Source organism: Podarcis cretensis (assembly GCF_951804945.1).
Source record: "Podarcis cretensis genome assembly, chromosome: 12".
Classification (NCBI taxonomy): domain Eukaryota; kingdom Metazoa; phylum Chordata; class Lepidosauria; order Squamata; family Lacertidae; genus Podarcis; species Podarcis cretensis.
The window spans coordinates 48,716,799-48,736,758 of record NC_137181.1 but is presented as its reverse complement, the minus strand read 5'-3'; the positions used below and the strand labels follow the sequence as shown (position 1 = coordinate 48,736,758).

Below are 19,960 nucleotides of genomic sequence, written 5' to 3'. Positions count from 1 at the left end.
GGAGCGAATGCAGGCTGCGCAGCTATCGCTGAAGCCAGCAGAGCGAGAGCGAGAGCTGCGCAGCGCCTTTTGTTGTGCTGGCTTCCCAGCGAAGCAGGAGGAGGGACGGAAGGGAGCCCTTACAGAGCCCTTCCGTCCCTCATCCTGCTTCGCTGGGAAGCCAGCAGACCAAGAGGTGCCGCGCAGCTCTCCCTCTTGCTCTGCTGGGTTCAGCAGAGCAGCGCCTCCTCAGCGAAGTGGGAGGAGGAAAGTAAGGGGCTCTGTAAGGGCTCCCTTCCTTTCCTCCTCCCGCTTCGCTGAAGAGTGTCGCTTCGTCTCACCTGCCTCCTTCGATCCCCCCAGCAGGGACCACGCTGCTAGGCGGCCAGCAGATTCAGCTTCCCCAAAGGGGCGGATGGACCGGCGGCTCCTTAGCCTGATCCTCCCTCCTCCTCCCTCTTCCTCTTCTTTTCCCCAGCTGCCTTAGGCTTCTCTCGAGCCTTCCTGAGAGCCCAGCTGCCCCCTAAGCCAGTGCCCGGCTCTATTCCTCGCAAGCCCCTTGACGTGCTGGAAGCAGCAGCGGCGGCGGCGGCAGCCCCTGGCAAGGCTCAGGAGCGCTCAAATGGGGAGGGGCCTCAGATTCAGAATATTTGTTTTCTTAGGTGTGTCTTATGGTCGGGTGCGTCTTATAGAGCGAAAAATACGGTAGTCCTGTCGACTTGGGCATTCAAAAATCTGATCCAAAAGTCTCTGGTGTCAAAGCTGAGTCAATGTTGAAAAGGAGACCATAAGCACAGGTTGTGCCTGTTATGGAGAGTATACCTTGTTTCATCTAGTGTGGCCATATATTCTACATCAGAGCACAGTCTTCTACTTGAAGGACTGTTCAGCCTTTCTGCCTGGCTTAAAGATAAGGAACCATAAGGACGAAGGGCAAGAGAGACCAGTTTCCAGCTGGACAACAGAATGAGCCAGCTGCAGTCTTCCTCACTTTTGGTGAGCTCTGTTTACAGTTTCATAATTCTAAATCTATATCCATACCAGTCAACATATGCAGATGTTATGCAAATCTCCCCTTTTAGCCTTCTTTTTTGACGATGCATAATTTGCCACCCTAATTTTAGCTGGAATTTAAATAATGTGTTTTTTCACTGTATGCATTTGCATACAAAAACTCCATTAGCTATCAGGCATAATTGTTATAAAATAATAAGCCAGTCTTAACCTTTTGATTCATATACACTCTTGAACAGTGGTGATTTAACAAAATATCTTCACTGTTCAGGTGGGGAAGGAAAAAGGATCTTAAGCTGTCAGCCATCCAAGTGTTGAATCAAGTGTGCAATCAGAATTATATAGAGAGAAATGAAACAAGACTCTGCCCTTTACACTATTTAGAAGTAAATTAGAGGATCATTTTTAAGTGTTTTATATCCCCCATTGCAAAGGCTCATTGCAGGCTACAATATAAAAACAATAGAAATAAATATCAAAATATGCAGTATGAATAAAGTGCCAAAATTCCTGAAAGTTAATTATAAACCCCATTCTTCTATGCCTTTTTCCCCTGTTGGGGGTTATATTATTGGAGATGGGGAAAGGACTGGCTCTTTGTGCTATGGAGAAAGAATCGTCAACAACATTGGTTGATATTGACTGCTATATATTTGATGACTTTTTCACCCTGCAGATTTGTTACTGGTCCTTAGAATGAGAATTGAATTTAGATCTGGCCTAAAAAGATAATTCCTATGCTTCAGAAGCCATAAATTCTTAATGGTGCTAGCTAAAATAACAATAACTCCCTCCACCCTGAGCTTATCCATGTGCACAGTTGTTTGGGCCTCTATTCGCACAACCAGTTTTCCCCCATCAGAAAATACTTCCCCTTGTGTGTAATCTAACATCTTGTTCACCATTGCAGGGGAGGAGAGGGGAACGCTAGACAACATGCTTTGCTTTCTCTGTCTCCAACTTGGAGTGAAAACAACAACACACAAGCTATTTGAAAAGTTAATTTCTTTTTAGTAACCGTAGCAAATAGCCTTGTAAAAACGAATTCCCTTAGGAAGCTTCCTCCTCTGCCATTTCTCCACAAAAGGAGAAATGTTGGAGATGGTTGTTGGGGCCAAATAAGAGTTTGCTTTCCACTGTAGGACATTTCCCTAAACCCGGTCCTTTTTTCCTTTTTGCAAAACCTTTTTCAGTAATCGAAATAAACTTGGAAAATGTGTCACTTTGGCAGTGCTTTGCTGAAAGTTCCAGAATTTCTCGCATGCTGTATTGTTCCGGGGCTTGGACTTGCCTCGTAAGCAGCATGCTTGATTAGAGAGGGCTGAAAGTTCACAAAATTGCCTTGGTGCATTTATGTTGTTTGCAGCACGGACAAGGAAGAGGGATTGGGGGAGGGGCTCAATATCCTGGACTTCAGGCTCCAAATGCATGGAAGATAAAACACGCTCTCTGGAAAGAGGAATTATCATTGGCCAGTTCAACATTCCTAGACCAACCTAGGGTCCATATACCGTATTTTTTTGCTCTATAGGACGCACTATTTCCCCTCCAAAAATTAAGGGGAAATGTGTGTGCATCCTATGGAGCGAATGCAGGCTCCTTGGCTTCAGTGATATCAACTTGAAGCCTCCAAAGCGCAGAGGGAGCGCTCCCTCTGTGCTCCAGAGGCTAAGCGTTGCTTTCGCCGAAGCGTGGAGAGCGAGAGGGGTCGGTGAGGATTTTTTTTATTGATTTCCCCCCCTAAAAACTAGGTGCGCCTTGTGGTCCAGTGCGCCTTATGGAGCGAAAAATATGGTAGATAGAAGCCTCCTAGTATACCTGGTTTCCCACAAGCATCTCATTGGCCACTGTGAGAACAGGATGCTAGACTAGATGGACCACTGGCCTGATCCAGTAGGTCAGTGGTTCTCAACCTGTGGGTCCCCAGATGTTGTTGGACTACAACTCCCATCATCCCTGAGCTCTGGCCTTGCAAGCTAGGGGTGATGGGAGTTGTAGTTCAACAACATCTGGGGACCCACAGGTTGAGAAAGGCTGCAGTAAGCTGTTCTTGTGTTCTTGTAGGATGCAGGCAGAAGCAAGGGTGCCCAAAAAGGAGCAAAAGCTGGCTTGGCAATGACTGGGTGTACTCCTCGCTTTTCAAGCAGCTACCACCAGTATCCTAAAGAGAGAGCCATGTGTGAAAAGACAATAATGCAATACGTACAAGGTAAGCTGGTCAAATGTAATGGTTAGTAGAATGATGGGAGAGACAGGCAATCACCATTTCCGCCTACACATCAACAGCCAACATGCTGGATGGCCTTATTAGGGTGTGAACACGTCAGATATGATTTTGGTAAATAATGCTCTGAACAATCAGGAAAAGTGCTACAGAATACTACGGCTGCAATTTTAAGTGCACTTTCTTGGACATAAGTGAGTACAGTCGTACCTTGGTTTTCAAACAGCTTAGTTCTCGAACGTTTTGGCTCCCAAACGCAGCAAACCCAGAAGTGTCTGTTCCGGTTTACAAACTATTTTTGGAAGCCAAACATCCAACGGGGCTTCCGATTGGCTGCAGGAGCTTCCTGCAGCCAATCGGAAGCCGCGCTTTGGTTTCCAAACATTTTAGAAGCCAAACGGATTTCTGGAACGGATTCTGTTTGACTTCCAAGGTACGACTGTACTGCATTCAGTTTTAAATTAAGGAGATCACAGACGCCCAGAGTTGTAGAGTTGGAAGGAACCGCAAAGATAATCCAGTCCAAACTCCTGCATTGCAAGAATCTTTCATCCAACATGGGACTCAAACCCACAATCCTGAGATTAAGAGTCTCATGCTCCATCCCTTGAAGGGCTGTTGTTAAACCTGATTTGTGGGAAAATCTGTCAGATCTCAAAATATAAAGTATTTTTAAAAACTTATTTTTTAAAAATCCAGAATCTTCAAGGCCTACTTCCTACTATAGTAGCTTATGAAATAAAAATAATTTTATTCAACTTTTTTTTTAAAGCCCCAACAACTAGTATTAGCAATAATGTACCAGGTGAGTGAGAAAGACATGTTAGTTTGTGGTTAAGGAAAGACAAGTGGCCATCAATAGAAATTATATTTTAGAAGTGGATCCTGCAACAAATTTCTTCAATGTGGAGAGTTCAGGATTTCAGCCACTCCTGAAATCAGTCTGTCCCTTTTCCTCCTTTCAGTATTCTATGGCCATTTGAGCATGTTCAGTTATCATTTGAGCTGTTAAAGTTCCCACTGATTTTTAAAAAAACAGTTTTAGGGATTCTCCCAAGCCTATTGCTCTTGGTCCATGGGTGATACCATTCTGACCATGTAAGCAACAACACCCAAATCTTGAATATCAGAAGTAGAGGGAACAACGCAGCCAAAAATGTTACAGTGTCCCGAAAGGGCATCACTGGTCTCAGCAAAGGGTTCAAAACTTTCTACAAAAATAATTAGCAGAATCTACCAGGAAATTTTGTCCATGCTCCATTTAAATAACTAATTTTCTAGGGGATTGTGATTTTTGTGTGTGGAGACCTATGGGAGTTGTGTGAAAATATCAAGGAAAACATTAGCTCTAAAAATATCCTTTGTGTGGGAGGCGTGTTATCAACAACTGATCGGCACAAATCTTCCCAGGCCCCCAATGTATTAACAATGTCTCTCAAGTCCATGCCGACTGTGTTAAGTTGAATTAACAACAGGATGACAATGTTGCCTGACAGTCCTTTCAGCCAAGGACTGTTGCAACACAGAAATCACGGCAGTATGTTATTTACAAAATGTAGACAGCACGGAATGGAATTGGCACGATTTTCCAAAACAACGTAATTCTGGGAAATGTTTAGCTTAATTCTCTCCCTCAGATCTATTCTAATAATTGGCATTTCCCTGAATGCCACGGATGTCAAGTTCAGCAAGTACAAACTGGGATTGGTGGAGGGAAAGGATCTGCCCTAATGAAGTGATAGGGCTGTTAAGTGAGAGCCCAATTGATCCAGCTGCTATTGTTGGCGGAAAGTTGGAACGAGCCCATGGAGAAGCAGAAAGATGATACAGGGCAAGTCTCAAAAGCTGAAGCAGCTTGTTGCTTAGTGTTCAATACACGGTTTCCCTGCTAGGAATGCTACCATCCACAGTTTATACAACTGGGTAAACAGTGAGAGTGATGATGGATTGCATGTCTAAGGTCCCAGTTTTTCAGCTAAATGAGACTGCTGGTCCTTGTTACCCATGTGGACCACTCAAAGATCATCTAACATCATGGTATCTAACATCATGGAAACTTTCAAAAATGTATAAAAATGTGTCAAGTAATTGTTGGAGATGCGGAGACTCGGGAACATTCTACCATATGTGGTGGATATGTAGGAAAATACAGGTATTCTGGGAGAGTATACATGCAGAACTGCAAAAAATGCTAAAGATCTCTTTCAATAAAAAACCAGAGGCCTACCTCCTGGGAATAACAGATTTGGATATTCCACAAAAGAGGAAGGGTATCTTTTTATATGCAATGGCGGCAGCAAGAGTTTTGATCGCAGCAAAATGGAAGAGTAATGAAATCCCCTCTATACAAGATTGGATCCAAAAGCTGACAGAATATGCCGAATTAGATGGTTTATCAGAAAAAAATAAAGAATAAATCAAAACAGGAATTTGTTTCTAAATGGGAGGTTTTCAAAGAATATCTGAAAAATAAATATAGTAGTTGTCAGTGCTGCCCAAGGTCCCAGCTCACAGAGGACCAACGCCAGTCCATGGTTATATACAAAAGTCTTTATTGAAGTTCAGTTTCGATTTCAAAGCCGCGGCGCGCAGCACTACGTCTCAAACTCTAGACCGCTGAAGCTCCGTCTGAATCTCCTCCCCCCAGACACCAGTTTAAGACTCTAGCCTTGCTCCACCTCCTTCTCTGCTCTTTCCTCCTCTGGGTCCGCCTGTCCGCTGGGGTGTTGCCCTTTCTGGACTCTTCTGATGCTGAGTCCCCGGATTCTTCCCCCTGCCTCCGGCGTGCTTTAGGACCTGGCTACCAATCCGTGCTTCCTGCTGTCCCGCGCACCTGTACATTTGAACTTGGCGCGCGCGCCCAGCCAGCAACCTTTCTCCTGACCGTTACACTGCTCCTGTCACTGCTTCCCCCCTCGGGGGGGGCTAGCTGGACCTGACTTCCCCTCCGTTCCCTCACTCTGCGATGGAGGCGTGGCCAGCTCTCCCTACTGGAGGAGACGCTGGCCCTGATTCATGGGACTCTTCCCCCCCACTCCGCTCTGGTGGGGGAACTGGTCCTGATCTCCCGCTGCTGCTTTGGGAGTCCTTGCTGGCCCCTTGCTTCTGGTGTGTCCCCCCTGGGACCCCCCTTGCCCTGGCCATCGGCGCCCCCCTCTGGGAATCTTCTGAATCGCTGGAGAAGCTCATGGAATCTCTCGGGCCACTGTCATACTCCCCTACGCTGCCTTCAGATTCTTCCCCTTCGCTCTCCGTTTCCTCTCTCCCCTGTGTCTCTGCTCCTGAACCCCTGACAGTAGTTTAAATTCTGTTGCCGCATTCGAGGAACTTCAGTAATAGTTGCTAGGTAGATAGAAGAAATTAGATTTATTGAGAATAAGTATAATTATGAAAAAAATGTGTATTGGCAATAAGTAATATGAATTTTAAATATGGAATAGACGGGAAGTTGGGTCTTTAGTGTTAAGACCAATAGATGTTTTATTGTTTGCCAAGAAAATTATGTGTCTATGGTTATTTTTGCAATTTGTGTGTAATTTGATATTTGTGTTTTTTTGTGGTTTTTTTTTCTTGTTGTATAAATAAATATTAAGAAAAGGGAAAAAAAGGAATTAGAATCATGGAATTGTGGAGTTGGAAGGGACCACAGGAATCTTTTGCCCAACGGGCTCAAACCCTTGACTGATACCAAGAGTCTCATGGTGAGCTAGTGGTCCGACTGGCTGAATTCAAACCATCGGAATTTGCTCCTTTAGTGGCGATGACAGCCTCAGAAATTGCAGCTCTGAGAGGAAACAACAAGCAAGGGAGAAATAGGTACCTGAGTTACTGAAAGCCCAACATGTTTCAGAAATAGAGAAGTTCCTTCTCTGGGTGCAATCTAAAACCAATGCCACCACCGCTTGTAAAAAAACTTACAAGTACTCATTATAAGGAAGGTTCTAAAAATGAAATAAAGACCATTTATATATATACAAAACCAAACAATTTGTCAGTGTGCCTTCTTTTTAAACAGTGTTTCTTATAGCATCCATGTTAAATCTCTAAATACAAATGCTACACATGGAAAGTGGGAGAAACTTTACTGATGTCACTGTTAGCATAAGAAGAAGCATACTGAAACAGACAAAAACTAAAAACACTCAAAGCTCTGTTAGTAGTAGCTGGCTAAACTTATCTTTCTGCTGAAGAGCTTTCAGGCTGATTGCCTTCCGCAATCCATTTCCATTTTTTTCTTTTCCTTGTGCTTTATGCCCAAAGCAGACTGTAAAGGGAAGACTTGTGACTCACTGGTAGAGCACGTTGCTTTAGCTGCAGGTTCAATCTCTGGTATCTCCAATGAAAGGCTGAGGTGGTGGAGATGTTTGACCTCTACCAAAGTCCCTGAAGAGCTGCAGGCATTCAGAAAAGGCATTATTTGGCTAGATTAACTTCTAGCCTGACTTGATACAAGGAAATTTCCTATGCTTTAATAGACTGTAATCCTGTGGTCATGAAGCTCACATCAAAAAAACTAAGATCATGGCCACTGGTCCCATAACCTCCTGGCAAATAGAAGGGGACGAAATGGAGGCAGTGAGAGATTTTACTCCATGATCACTGCAGATGGTGACAGCAGTCACAAAATTAAAAGACACCTGCTTCTTGGGAGAAAAGCAATGACAAACCTAGACAGCATCTTAAAAAGCAGAGACATCACCTTGCCGACAAAGGTCCATATAGTTAAAGCTATGGTTTTCCCTGTAGTGATGTATGGAAGTGAGAGCTGGACCATAAAGAAGGCTGATGGCCGAAGAATTGATGCTTTTGAATTATGGTGCTGGAGGAGACTCTTGAGAGTCCCATAGACTGCAAGAAGATCAAACCTCTCCATTCTGAAGGAAATCAGCCCTGAGTGCTCACTGGAAGGACAGATCCTGAAGCTGAGGCTCCAATACTTTGGCCACCTCATGAGAAGAGAAGACTCCCTGGAAAAGACCCTGATGTTGGGAAAGAATGAGGGCACAAGGAGAAGGAGACGACAGAGGACAAGATGGTTGGATAGTGTTCTTGAAGCTACCAGCATGAGTTTGACCAAACTGCGGGAGGCAGTGGAAGACAGGAGTGCCTGGCGTGCTCTGGTCCATGGGGTCACGAAGACACGACTAAACGACTAAACAATCCTGTGGTCAACAACTGACTTTGGTTTTATTTATATACCGCACCAAGCTACTTTAGGGGCGACAAATCAGAAACATTTCTACTGTTAAGGGACCTCGACTGGGCTCATCAATCAGCATCTGCATTCCTGTCTTAACAAGGAATATTTTTATTCACTTACTACATTTATTTATATACCACCTTTTCCTCCAAGGAGCTTAAGGTGGTGTACATGGTTCTACCCCTCCCCATTTTCATACCTTTCAACATTTCTCCAATGAAAACAGGGATGTCCTATTTAATAATAATAATACCCTGTCCATCTGACTGGGTTGCCCCAGCCACTCTGGGCAGCTTGCAGCATATATAAAAACGTAGTAAAACATGCCTTCAGATGTCTTCTAAAAGTTATGTAGTTATTTATCTCCTTGGCTCGGGGGTTGCATAACTCCCTCCAACATTTATTCAATGAAAGTAGGGACATCCTACCATACCCACCGACATTGTTTTGATGAAAATAGGAACATCCTAAGCAAAAGCAGGACATTCCAGAATTAAATCAGAACCCGGACAGCTTCTAAAAATCTATCAGTCCCTGGAAAATAGGGACACTTGGAGGGTCTGCATTTTATCCTCACAATAACCCTTTGAGGTTAGGTTAGGCTGAGCGATGGTGATTGGCTCAAGATGAGCTTCATGTCTGAGTTGGGGTCTGAATCCTTGCCTCCCAAGGTCATAGTCCAATACTCTAATCATTACACAACACTGGCTCTTTTATTTTGCACTTCGGGTGTGATTAAACCCTGGAGAAAACTAGCAGATTATAATGGAAAACGTCTAAATATAGCCCTTTTATTTGGAATAGGCAAAATCACAGTTTTTTTTTTAAAGAACATTGTCATTGAGAACATTTTGCAATGAGCATCACCCTTCCAAGAAGTAAAAAATTAAATTTTCCTCATCTACAATTAAGAATTGAGGTGTTAAAAAAGCCTTGTTCCAAGGTAGACTTTTTATGTGGCTCATATGAAAATAATTCTCAATATGATGATTCCAAATTAAACAGCAGTTGTTTGGACAAGTGCTTGGAGTTTAATTTATTCTTGTGAATTTTTGAGACTCCCCTGGTTCTACCTCATTTGAACTCCTAATTGCAATCTACCTGCAAAGATTGACAGCGCTGCAGCTGCAAATGAGTTTACTTTGCAATCAGAGGAGTGTGGCAGAGAATCCTTTTATGCCCAAATAAACAGGTGAAAACTAGTCTAGAAATTGCTCAAGGAGTAATCCGCCCAGTGACTGGAGCCATGGGAACAAGGCCTTAAAGCTGTTTAATGAGTGAGAGAATTGGCACAGTTTCTATAGTGTCAGTGTCTAAGGTGGCCACTTAATGCACTGGAGAAAGAGAGAGAGATACGGATGGGGGGGGGGAGAGAGAGAGAATGTATCATAAATAAGAGGATAGATATTTGCATAACATCCACATGTGCTGCTTTATATGCATAGCTTTCAATTTAGAAATAATCGCTATTGTAGCAGTGGATACACCTCACCACAGACCCTTTTCCAAGGACAGTCCCGGATTTACAGAAGCCATCCTGGTTTCTAATTTGATCCCAGAATGTCCCACTCTTCCTTAGGGGGTCCCTATTTTGATTGGTGAAATGTTGGAAGGTATGGAAGGGTGTTTTTTTTAAGGTGACCCAGAAACTACAATTAATCCAGAATGCGGTGGCTAGACTGGTAACTGGGAGTGGCCAAAACCACATAACACCAGTCCTGAAAGACCTACATTGACTCCCAGTACGTTTCTGAGCACAATTCAAAGTGTTGGTACTGGCCTTTAAAGCCCTAAAAGGCCTTGGCCAGGTATACCTGAAGGTGTGCCTCCACCCCCCATCGTTCAGCTCGGACACTGAGGTCTAGCGCCGAGGGCCTTTTGGTGGTTTCCTCCCTGCAAATCGTGAGGTGACAGGGAACCAGGCAGAGGGCCTTATCAGTGGTGGCACATGCCCTGTGGAATGCCCCCCCATCAGATGTCAAGGAAATAAAAAACTACCTGACTTTTAGAAGACATCTGAAGCATAGCTATCAACTTTTTCCTTTTCTTGTGAGGAATCCTATTCGGAATAAGGGAATTACCCTTAAAAAAAGGGAAAAGTTGACTGCTATGATCTGAAGGCAGCCATGTTTAGGGAAGCTTTTAATGTCTGATGTTTTATTGCTTTATTATTATTATTATTATTATTATTATTATTATTATTATTATTATCATTAATTCTGTTGGGAGCCACCCAGAGTGGCTGGGGAAAACCAGCCAGATGGGTGGAGTATAAATAATGAAATTGTTGTTGTTGTTGTTTTATTATGTTTTTATATAGGTTGGGAGTGCATTATTGTTATGAACTGGCAGGACGATGGGGAGGAAGAAGATGAGGAAGAGGATCCCAGTGAGGGGTGTAGCTGGGACTGGGACACACCAGGGCAAGCAGGGGACAGGGAAGGAAGTATTCACTGGATAATGGAGAATGGCAAGGGAATGGGGGTCAGTTCACAAGAACCAGAGCAGCAGGACCCATCACCAGAGCCAGAGGGACCCCTGTCTCCACAAACACAGTGGGCTCTGAGGCACAGGGAGCAGCGAGAGGGGCAGTCCAGGAGGCTGAGGCAGCTGTTGTAAACAAAAATTGCCCTTTTCCCTTATGGGGCATCCAAGAACCCATATAGAGTCCTTACATAGGTTCCCTATTGGTAGGAGAAAATAACAGAGGCCAACCAGAGAATATTAAGAAGCAAAGCAGCTAGTAAGCTTGATCTTTATTGATCTGTTGCAACAGGGTGCTCCCCTCACCCGCAGAAGAGAGGAGGAAACCAGAAAAATGTCGCGCAAGGCTTTATAAAGACTTTTGAAATTGCCACCTTGTAGATCAAGACCACCCCCAGAAATATCATACATACATCACAGAAGGGGTGTAACCTAAGACCACCCCTCAGATACATCACACCTACATCAGAAAAAAGGCAGTCTAAAACAGAAATTTGAATGTTGTTTTTCTCCTGTCTGGCAGGTTACTTGATTGGATTCCCTGGGTAGCCTGGCCAGTCTTTTGTAATGATAAATACTTAGTTCCTGGGCCAGGTCACAGGCTCACACCCTATTCATATCTTAAATGTGCCCTTAAGACTGGATTTGTGAGGAAAGAGACAATGGGGAGGTTTCCCACTTTGACCTTGCAGAGAAAACATTTGCTCAGTTTGGGAATCAAAAATGGTTCCAGGTCAGTCTTTCTGTGCTGATCTATGTATGTGCTTGGTTGGTACACTTATGAACATTACCGTATATCTAAGACTTCAAAATTCCTATCACACAGCCAAGCCCAGCTTCCTAGCTGACCAGGTGAGGCTCACTAAATCTGGGAGGAGGTGTGTGATTCCTCTGCTGGATTAGGTTTGGGACAGGTGAGGGTCACAGGCCTCATCAAGCCCAGATGCTGCAATCAGCAAGCAGAGTGTAAAAGGGAAGCAGAGCTGAGGTGCTGTGTCTGCTCTAACACCCATGTTGGTGTATCTGAAGAAGTGTGCAAGCACACGAAAGCTCATACCAAGAACTAACTTACCGGTAGTTGGTCTTTAAGGTGCTACTGGAAGGAATTTTTTTATTTTTGTTTTGACCCATGTTGGTGTTAGACCTCAGCTTGGATCAGTGCCGGATTAAACCCTGTGGAGGCCCCTAAGCGGTCAGGATCTCAGCCCCACCCCTCCTCTATCACATTGAACTAAGAAAGCTTGTTTGTAATTTGCTTTCCAGGTCAAATCAATGTTATTTTGATCTTTGGTTGCAGGATTCCGGCCTCTAGGCTGCTGCCTATTTGGTAATCTGGCACTGGCTTGAATGCTCCAGGATTTCTGCAGGATTGTGCTTCAGTTTGGACTTTGGACATGTGGGTTGATCCTGGACTGGGAACTTGCCACCAGGTAGGCCAGGAGTTCAGTATTATTATTATTGTTGTTGTTGTTGTTGAATAAGATATCCCTATTTTCAGTGTGTTGCCATAGTAAGGAAGACATTGCCCACATGACCTAGGTTCCAGCACTCTCTTCTGTCCAGGAGCTAAACTACTGGTGTTGGCTGGCCGTGTTCCCTAAATTCACAATCGAATCTATTAATTTAGCTATGGCTTTAGTTGTGTTCAAGGCCGGGGTGGGGGACACATAACCATTTAAAGTGGCAGCGTGCATTTTGGAAGTTTTTTTTTTTTTAAATAAATTTCCATTCCAGGCATTTAGCAATGGCAACAGAGTGGCTGAGGAAGCCCAGCCAGATGAGCAGGGAATAAGTAATAAATTAATATGATTATAACTGGGTCTGTGTCACATAAGGGGTTAAACTTGGGCCCCATCTGCGCTATGCTTCTAAAGCAGTATCATACTGCGTTAAACAGCCATGGCTTCCCCCAAAGGATCCTGGCAACGGTAGTTGAAGGATGCTAAGAGAGCTATGCAATTTCCAGAATGGTTTAACAACCAATCCCTCTGTTAACGGCAAAATCTGGGTGCGAGGCTGCTCTGCCACCCAGCTCGTCGGACTAAGTCCGCGGGTCCCTGCGGAGGAAAATGAGCTCAGCCGGAGACAGGAGCAAGCTGCAGAAGATCCAAGTTTATTGCGCAACAGGTTCAAGGCGAGATTGAACAGCGAGAAAGGGGTGACATGAACTTTTGAAACTTCCCTCCATGTCCCAGAATACAGTGCAAAATACATCCCAGTTACATCATGAATACATTAAGAAGAGGTTGGGTTACGCAGGATTAACATATGGAGGAGGGAGGGGGAATATGCAGAGCTGGAGATATGCGCAGATAAGCGCATCCTGAGTACCAGTGATGAGAAGACAATGGTCCATGTACTGGCATTGCCCGGAGGAAAGGCTTGGCAGAGCGATTTGACAGGATTAGGGTCTTAACACCTTGCTTGAGGGATTATGGAGGACAGGGGAGGGGTGATGGAGTCCTAGAGAAATTGAGCAAATTGAATTTTATAGATTTTAGTCCCTTTTGACATTGACAATTGGAAATAAATTGATATATTGTAGCGAAGAAGAAGGTGAAGAAGACATGCCCCCCCCCTTCCGTATCACCTCTTACCAGGGAACTCTGGGAATTGTAGCTCTGTGAGGGGAATAGGGGCCTCCTAACAACTTCACAGCACCTGTAACAAACTACATTTCACAGGATTCTTTGGGAGGGGGAAACCCATGGTTTTGAAAAGAGAAATTCAGGGTCCCTGGGACAGGTTTCTCCACACGTTCCTGTAGATTTTCCGGCAGGTCAGATACACTCTTTCGCAGCCTTGATAAGCAGCAATAAATGGCAAAGAGCCATTTAATTGGGTCTCACGTCTCGTTTTGCAAACCATCCCTTTGCTTTTTAAAAAAGCCACCATCGATATACAGTGGTTCTCGAAAGCCTTGGTACTCGAACATTTTGGCTCCCGAACGCCGAAAACCCAGAAATAAATGTTCCGGTTTTCGAACGTTTTTCAGAAGCCGAATGTCTGATGTCTGCTATGGTTTCCGGGGCGCCAGAATTACGGATTACGTTTGAGAACCAAGGTACCACTGTATGTTTATTTGTAGGCCGCTCATAACATATCATATGAACAGCAACAAATGTAACAATTCCACCCCAACACACAAATTAAGAACAATTACGCATGTCAATAAATACAGAATATACACCCATGCAATTGAATAGAAAGCAAGATAAATAAGCTAAAAAAATACTTCCTCATCTCCTGACTTGTCTCCTTAACAAACAGAAGTTAAGCATTTAATGTTTATCCCATGCTATGGAAAACGCTTTCACCAGAGATTTGACAGGCACCCTCACTCTTGGCTTTCAGGCTTCTCTTGAGTCCTCCATAGCTGTTTACCATCTTCTTGAGAAGCCAGGCATTTTATGAGTTATTTCATACTCCTTTTCCCCCCAATGGTTTTTCATGTTTTATTGTCTGCGTATAGCTGTGCAACACCCTGAAGTTTTACGAGATGGCAGTATATAAATGCTTTTTATAGATAAATAAATCCTTTACCCACAGCATAAATGATGCAATCCCACACTACATGCCAGGGTGAGGTTTTGGGGTTGTTTGGGTGGAGTTTGTAAGTCGATCCCATGTATTCACGTTGAGTCCTCTGGTATGCCAAGGTACAATTTCACTTTGTCTCAATGGCAACTGGAGCTAAGAAGACAAAGCAATCACTTGGCCTTCAGGAAACCAGATAAATTCTTCAAATTCCTCTCTGGGAAAAGGGTCACATTTGTTCATTCAAGGTTGGAATGAAAATATTGCCCCCTCCACCCACCCACTAAATCCTTCTCTAGGCTATTTTGGGTTTCCCCACCGTTTTTTCCCTTCTCTGTGTACATTTGTACTGTACATGAGCGGATAGATTATTTGCACTAATCAGAAGAGGATTTAAGTTTCAGCTAGTCACTATGGCAATCGGGGGAAATGTTTGAGTGAGACAAACAGGAGGAGGACCAGAAATAGCAGGGAGGTAATAGGATGCGGGTGGCGCTGTGGTCTAAACCACAGAGCCTAGGGCTTGCCGATCAGAAGGTCAGCGGTTCGAATCCCCGCAATGGGGTGAGCTCCCATTGCTCGGTCCCTGCTCCTGCCAACCTAGCAGTTCGAAAGCACGCAGTGCAAGTAGATAAATAGGTACCACTCCGGCGGGAAGGTCAATGGCGTTTCCATGCGCTGCTCTGGTTCGCCAGAAGTGGCTTAGTCATGCTGGCCACATAACCCGGAAGCTGTATGCCGGCTCCCTCGGCCAGTAAAGCGAGATGAGCACCACAACCTCAGAGTCATCTGCGTCTGGACCTAATGGTCAGGGGTCCCTTTACTTTTAATACGGCTTCTGATTGTTGCGTCTTGAGGTGGGAGTGGGATTGTATACTTTCCGCAAACCCGGAAGTGAGTGTTCCAGTTTGCAAACGTTCTTTGGAACCTGAACGTCTGATGGGGCTTCCGTGGCTTCCGTAGCTGCGCCTTGATTTCCGAACATTGTGGAAGTCGAATGGACTTCCAGAAAGGATTCTGTTCAATTTCCAAGGTACCACTGTACTTTGGAAACGATCGTGCGCATAATGATAATGCGTTGTTATAGCATTCAACCTGATCAGTCCCCAATATGCACCTTTAATCCAAGCCTGCAACATTTCGTTTGCTTGTAAGACACTTTGGGTTGCCCTGGGCAAGAAAAAGCAACTAACAGTTTTAATAATTTCAAAGCAAGAGATAACACATTATAATTGTGCAAACCTAAATATCCGGTAAGTGCTTGAATCCCTCTTGATATCCCAAAAGACAGAAGACTGGCAAAACTCTAAAACAGACTTCTAGGTCAAATGTGAAGCGATGGAGTGTTTTCTGTATTGTCTGTGCACGTATTGTTTTACCCATTGCTGATCTAATCCTTTGTGATCAGGAAGGAAACGTATTTTACATTGTTAACGAAGGCCAAGGGGGTCAGCAAGAGACAGAAAATAAGATGGCTGTTTCCTCCACACAAGTGATGCAACTTTGCAAAGGTTACTCATTCAAGCTATGTCTGCATGATATGTCAGATGGAGAGAAGGTGGAAGGGGGGGGAGGGGGAGATGCGCAAAGTGGAGAATGATTCAAAGCAAACAAAAATAGAGGAAATGATTCTACAAGAAGCCAAGGGGTTTTTTTTTGTGTGTGGGTGTGGGTGGCGGTTATTTTTTGCTTTTTTGTTTCGAGGTGGGGCAAATTGTGTAACGTCACCCTTCCAGCAAGCCAAGGCAGTTTGCAATCCAATTAATGCTAGGCATGACCTAATTAAAAAGAAACATTTAAAGAGGTCCGCTAATTTCAATGGGGCAGGCATACAACCTGGTCCTATGTATCCTTACACAGAAGATGTCCTATCTTGTTCAATGGGGGACTCATTCACAAATCTATTTTTTAAAGCATGACACTTTTCTCTTAAAGGAATAATAGCCGTGGGAACCTGATCCAGCACCGACCTCACTCAGGTTTCCCACTGACAATTCTGGCTGCAAATGTGCAGGAATGAACAGCAATGGTGGTGGCGGCGGGGGGAGAGATATTCAACAGGGAACCTATCCAGAATATGTTGAATTGGGGCCCCACAGTTACATTTCCTTGAAAACAAACATAGCAGCATTAAGCACCCCTTTTTAAAAAGCGGGATTCATGCAATGTTTAATTTGACCCTTAATGAAAAGCAGAACTTTCCTGTTGATCTAAATGGAATTTAAAAGGGCTTACCTAAAGTCTTCCTCTAAGCATTTATATGTTACGTGCAGAGACATGTAGCAAAAGCCCAGCGGAGATGCTTTAGATGGGAGAAACTTGAGTTAGGGGAAGGGTTAAAGATACAGCCCTTGTCACTCCAGATCAGCCTTTCCTGAGGCTGCTTTTGCTTAGGCTGGAATGTGCCACAAATCCTGAGTCAAACCTTCAATTTTAACCAGGTGAATATCGGGTCCGTACATGCAACACCGGCCAGCATCTAAAGGAAACGTGAAGCTTCAGGCTTGTGTTCCTTGATCAACAGCTTGTCATGCTTTGACAACCTGCTTCTGAACAGAGTATCATTTTGAGATACAGCAAGGATGAGCATGAACAGTTCAAAGTTGACAAAGTTAAGCATTCCAAAGAGCCCAAGCTCTTTGCAAGGTGCTACGCGCAGCTTTCGTTTTGCCCGTTGGGTTGTTGTATCCATGGTGCCTTAGCCTTAGCAGAAAGCACTTCCCCTCAGCCTCAGGAGAGGGTGATCTGGAGAGACAATTTCTGGGGACCTGGTTTTCCCCAATCCATCTTTCCAACCACTGCCCTTTGTCCTCTATCTAGGGAGTTCCCGCAGCTTTTCAGGTGAGATGAAGGGTCTATGTGGTTATGGGAGAAATTGGGTGCAATAAAGGCAAAGGCACCATTGGATATGACCCATCACAGAATAATAATAATTTATTATTTATACCCCACCCATCTGGCTGGGTTTCCCCAGCCACTCTGGGAGGCTCCCAACAAATAATAATAATAATAATAATAATAATAGAAGATAAAACATCAAACATTAAAAACTTCCCTAAACAGGACTGCCTTCAGATGTCTCCTAAAAGTCAGATAGTTGTTTATAGCATTGTAGAGTTGGAAGGGACCCCCAAGGACCATCTAGTCCAACCCCCTGGAATGCAGGAATCTCAGCTAAAGCATCCATGACAGATGGCCACCCGACCTCTGCTTAAAAACCTTCTGAGTGAGACCATTCCACTGTCAAACAGCTCTTATGGTCAGAAAGTTCTTCTTGATGTTTAGTCGGAATCTCCTTTCTTGCAACTTGAAGCCGTTTGTTTGAGTCCTACCCTGCAGAGCAGGAGAAAACAAGCTCGTTCCCTCTTTCATGTGACAGCCTTGAGATATTTGATGATAGCTGTCATATCTCCTCTCAGTCTCCTCTTTTACCCAGCTCCTTCAACCGTTCCTCATAAGGCTTAGTCTTTTTGCTTTCTGCTTTCAGCAACCACTCCCGTATAAATAGTCCATAGCAATACAAGCAAAACCAAAATTAAATATCAAAGTAAAAATATTGTAATGCACACTTCCATGGCATCATGTCACATGCTTAGTGTATCTATAGGACAGACCAGAGAAGACACGGGATTACAATTGGAGGCCCTGTTGATTAAAAGGTAATTTAGAAAAAAATAGTCATGAGGGAGAGGATTGGGAGAGAAGGGTTTTTATCCTTTCCCCACATGGCATTTTGCTGTTATAAATTGGGTTGCTCGTCCTTTACCTTTTCCCCTTTACCATGCGGTTTTGCCTTTGGCCCACTGTTTCCCCCAGAAAACCCGATATTTAGTGCTAAAATGGAGCGAACATCAAACCGGAGAAAACCCAGTTGTTTGCTCCACTTCCGCGGTAAACAGCAAGTTTTCCCAAGGGAAAGTGGCAGGGCAGGCGGAAGTCTGGATGAGCCCTAAGTTTTACTCAAACCCACCTGGATAACTTTTGGCTTGCTGATTTTGATAAGTCTAAGGTAAAGAGACCTCTGACCATTAGGTCCAGTCGTGACCCGCTCTGGGGTTGCGGCGCTCATCTCGCTTTACTGGCCGAGGGAGCCGGCGTACAGCTTCCGGGTCATGTGGCCAGCATGACTAAGCTACTTCTGGCGAACCAGAGCAGTGCATGGAAAGACCGTTTACCTTCCCGCTGGAGCGGTACCTATTTATCTACTTGCACTTTGACGTGCTTTCGAACTGCTAGGTTGGCAGGAGCAGGGACCAAGCAATGGGAGCTCACCCACAGCGCCACCCGCATCCCTTGATAAGTCTACTCTGAGTAAAATTTAGTTGGATGCAACCCACCGCTTCCCATCGACTGCTGCTATTTGCCCTGTTTGAGCCATCACCTGTGTCGTGTACCTCTGTATGTTACCAGATTGAGCAGGTACCGGTACCTATTTGTGGCAACAGCAATTCACCCCAGGAAAACGGCACTGAGAGCATAAGGGCACTGAGAGCCCCTCTTCCCTTGAGCTATGGTTCCAGCCCCTAGCCCCCCAGTCCTTCCTGCCGTTTTATAAAAGGAAGCTCAAGAGACAGGATCTCCATGTTCATCCAATTTGCCTTTCTGTGTGCCCTGATGGTGGCTATTTTTAAACCATGACATGCCCCTGTTCTCCTCAGAAATGTAAAGATCCTCTGTTCGGGTTTTGTGGCAGGGAAGAAAGAAAAGTGTTTCCTGAGCGTTGTGGGGGTAGAGGAAAAGGCATTTCGCTTATGGAAGAAGCTTGCTTTCCCTTCCTTATTCTTAGTTGTTTCAGAATAAGAAAAGAAAAAAGAGCAAAAAAGAATGTGCAATTACTCTACTGCTTGCTTAGTTTTTTTATGTGCATCTTTGAAGAAATCGCTCAGTCTGTGGCATTAGTCCTGCTGCTTTTGTGGAAGAACCAGTTTCTCAATAGAAGCCTTTTATTGCCAAATGCATATCGCTAAGCCACTCTGGTGTCTGAGTGCCTGGCAATATAATCTCTCTGCCCAATGAAGTAAACACATACAAGAGGAAGTCTGTTGGTGGGTCAGTAGCTTCCTGTTGCTCCTGAAGATTTTCCAATAATTTGTGTGGGGCCTTAGGGGCCACCATGAGCCACACCCGAAACCTGTAGAAGTCCTGATAATTTTTATTTTTATTTATTTAAGTCATTTGTATGTCATGGGCGGGGGGGGAGGGGGGCAAGGTCATGAAAGAAATAAAAAAAATACAACAAATTAAAATAATGAAGATAATGAATGAAAGAATGGGCTTAACTGTGGCTGGAACATACATTCCATGTTTGTTCTGCCAATAAATAATACATTACAATGGTTGCAGCATTGTGCACACTAGCAATATTCGTTAATACTATTATGGGTTTGTGGGTGCCAGGTTTCTAATGCCTATAATTCTAACAAGTGGATCGCCTAGCAGGGTGGACCATTAAGAGAACCAAGGAAAAAGGGGGGCTCTGTGCCAGATGACAAATGAGTGGCACCCCTTCTCTCTCTTAGATA

The 19,960-nt window shown here is 44.3% G+C and overlaps 1 protein-coding gene across 1 annotated transcript; it reads left to right on the top strand.

The window, feature by feature from the left end:
• Positions 1 to 862: 862 nt before the first annotated feature.
• LOC307200001 (uncharacterized protein) lies at positions 863 to 11,904 on the top strand. The gene is made up of 3 exons (XM_079948248.1): positions 863 to 975; positions 3,058 to 3,202; positions 10,738 to 11,904. The coding sequence occupies exons 1-3, from the start codon at positions 946 to 948 to the stop codon at positions 11,034 to 11,036; spliced, it is 474 nt and encodes a 157-aa protein (XP_079804374.1). The 5' UTR covers positions 863 to 945; the 3' UTR covers positions 11,037 to 11,904.
• The last annotated feature ends 8,056 nt before the right edge of the window (positions 11,905 to 19,960 follow it).

Bases quoted from the DNA above. Each gene is read 5' to 3' on its own strand.
- LOC307200001 (XM_079948248.1), top strand. From the start codon at position 946: ATGAGCCAGCTGCAGTCTTCCTCACTTTTG. The intron at 976-3,057 runs GTGAGCTCTGTT...GTGTTCTTGTAG, and splicing joins TGCAGTCTTCCTCACTTTTG to GATGCAGGCAGAAGCAAGGG. The intron at 3,203-10,737 runs GTAAGCTGGTCA...GTTTTTATATAG, and splicing joins AATAATGCAATACGTACAAG to GTTGGGAGTGCATTATTGTT.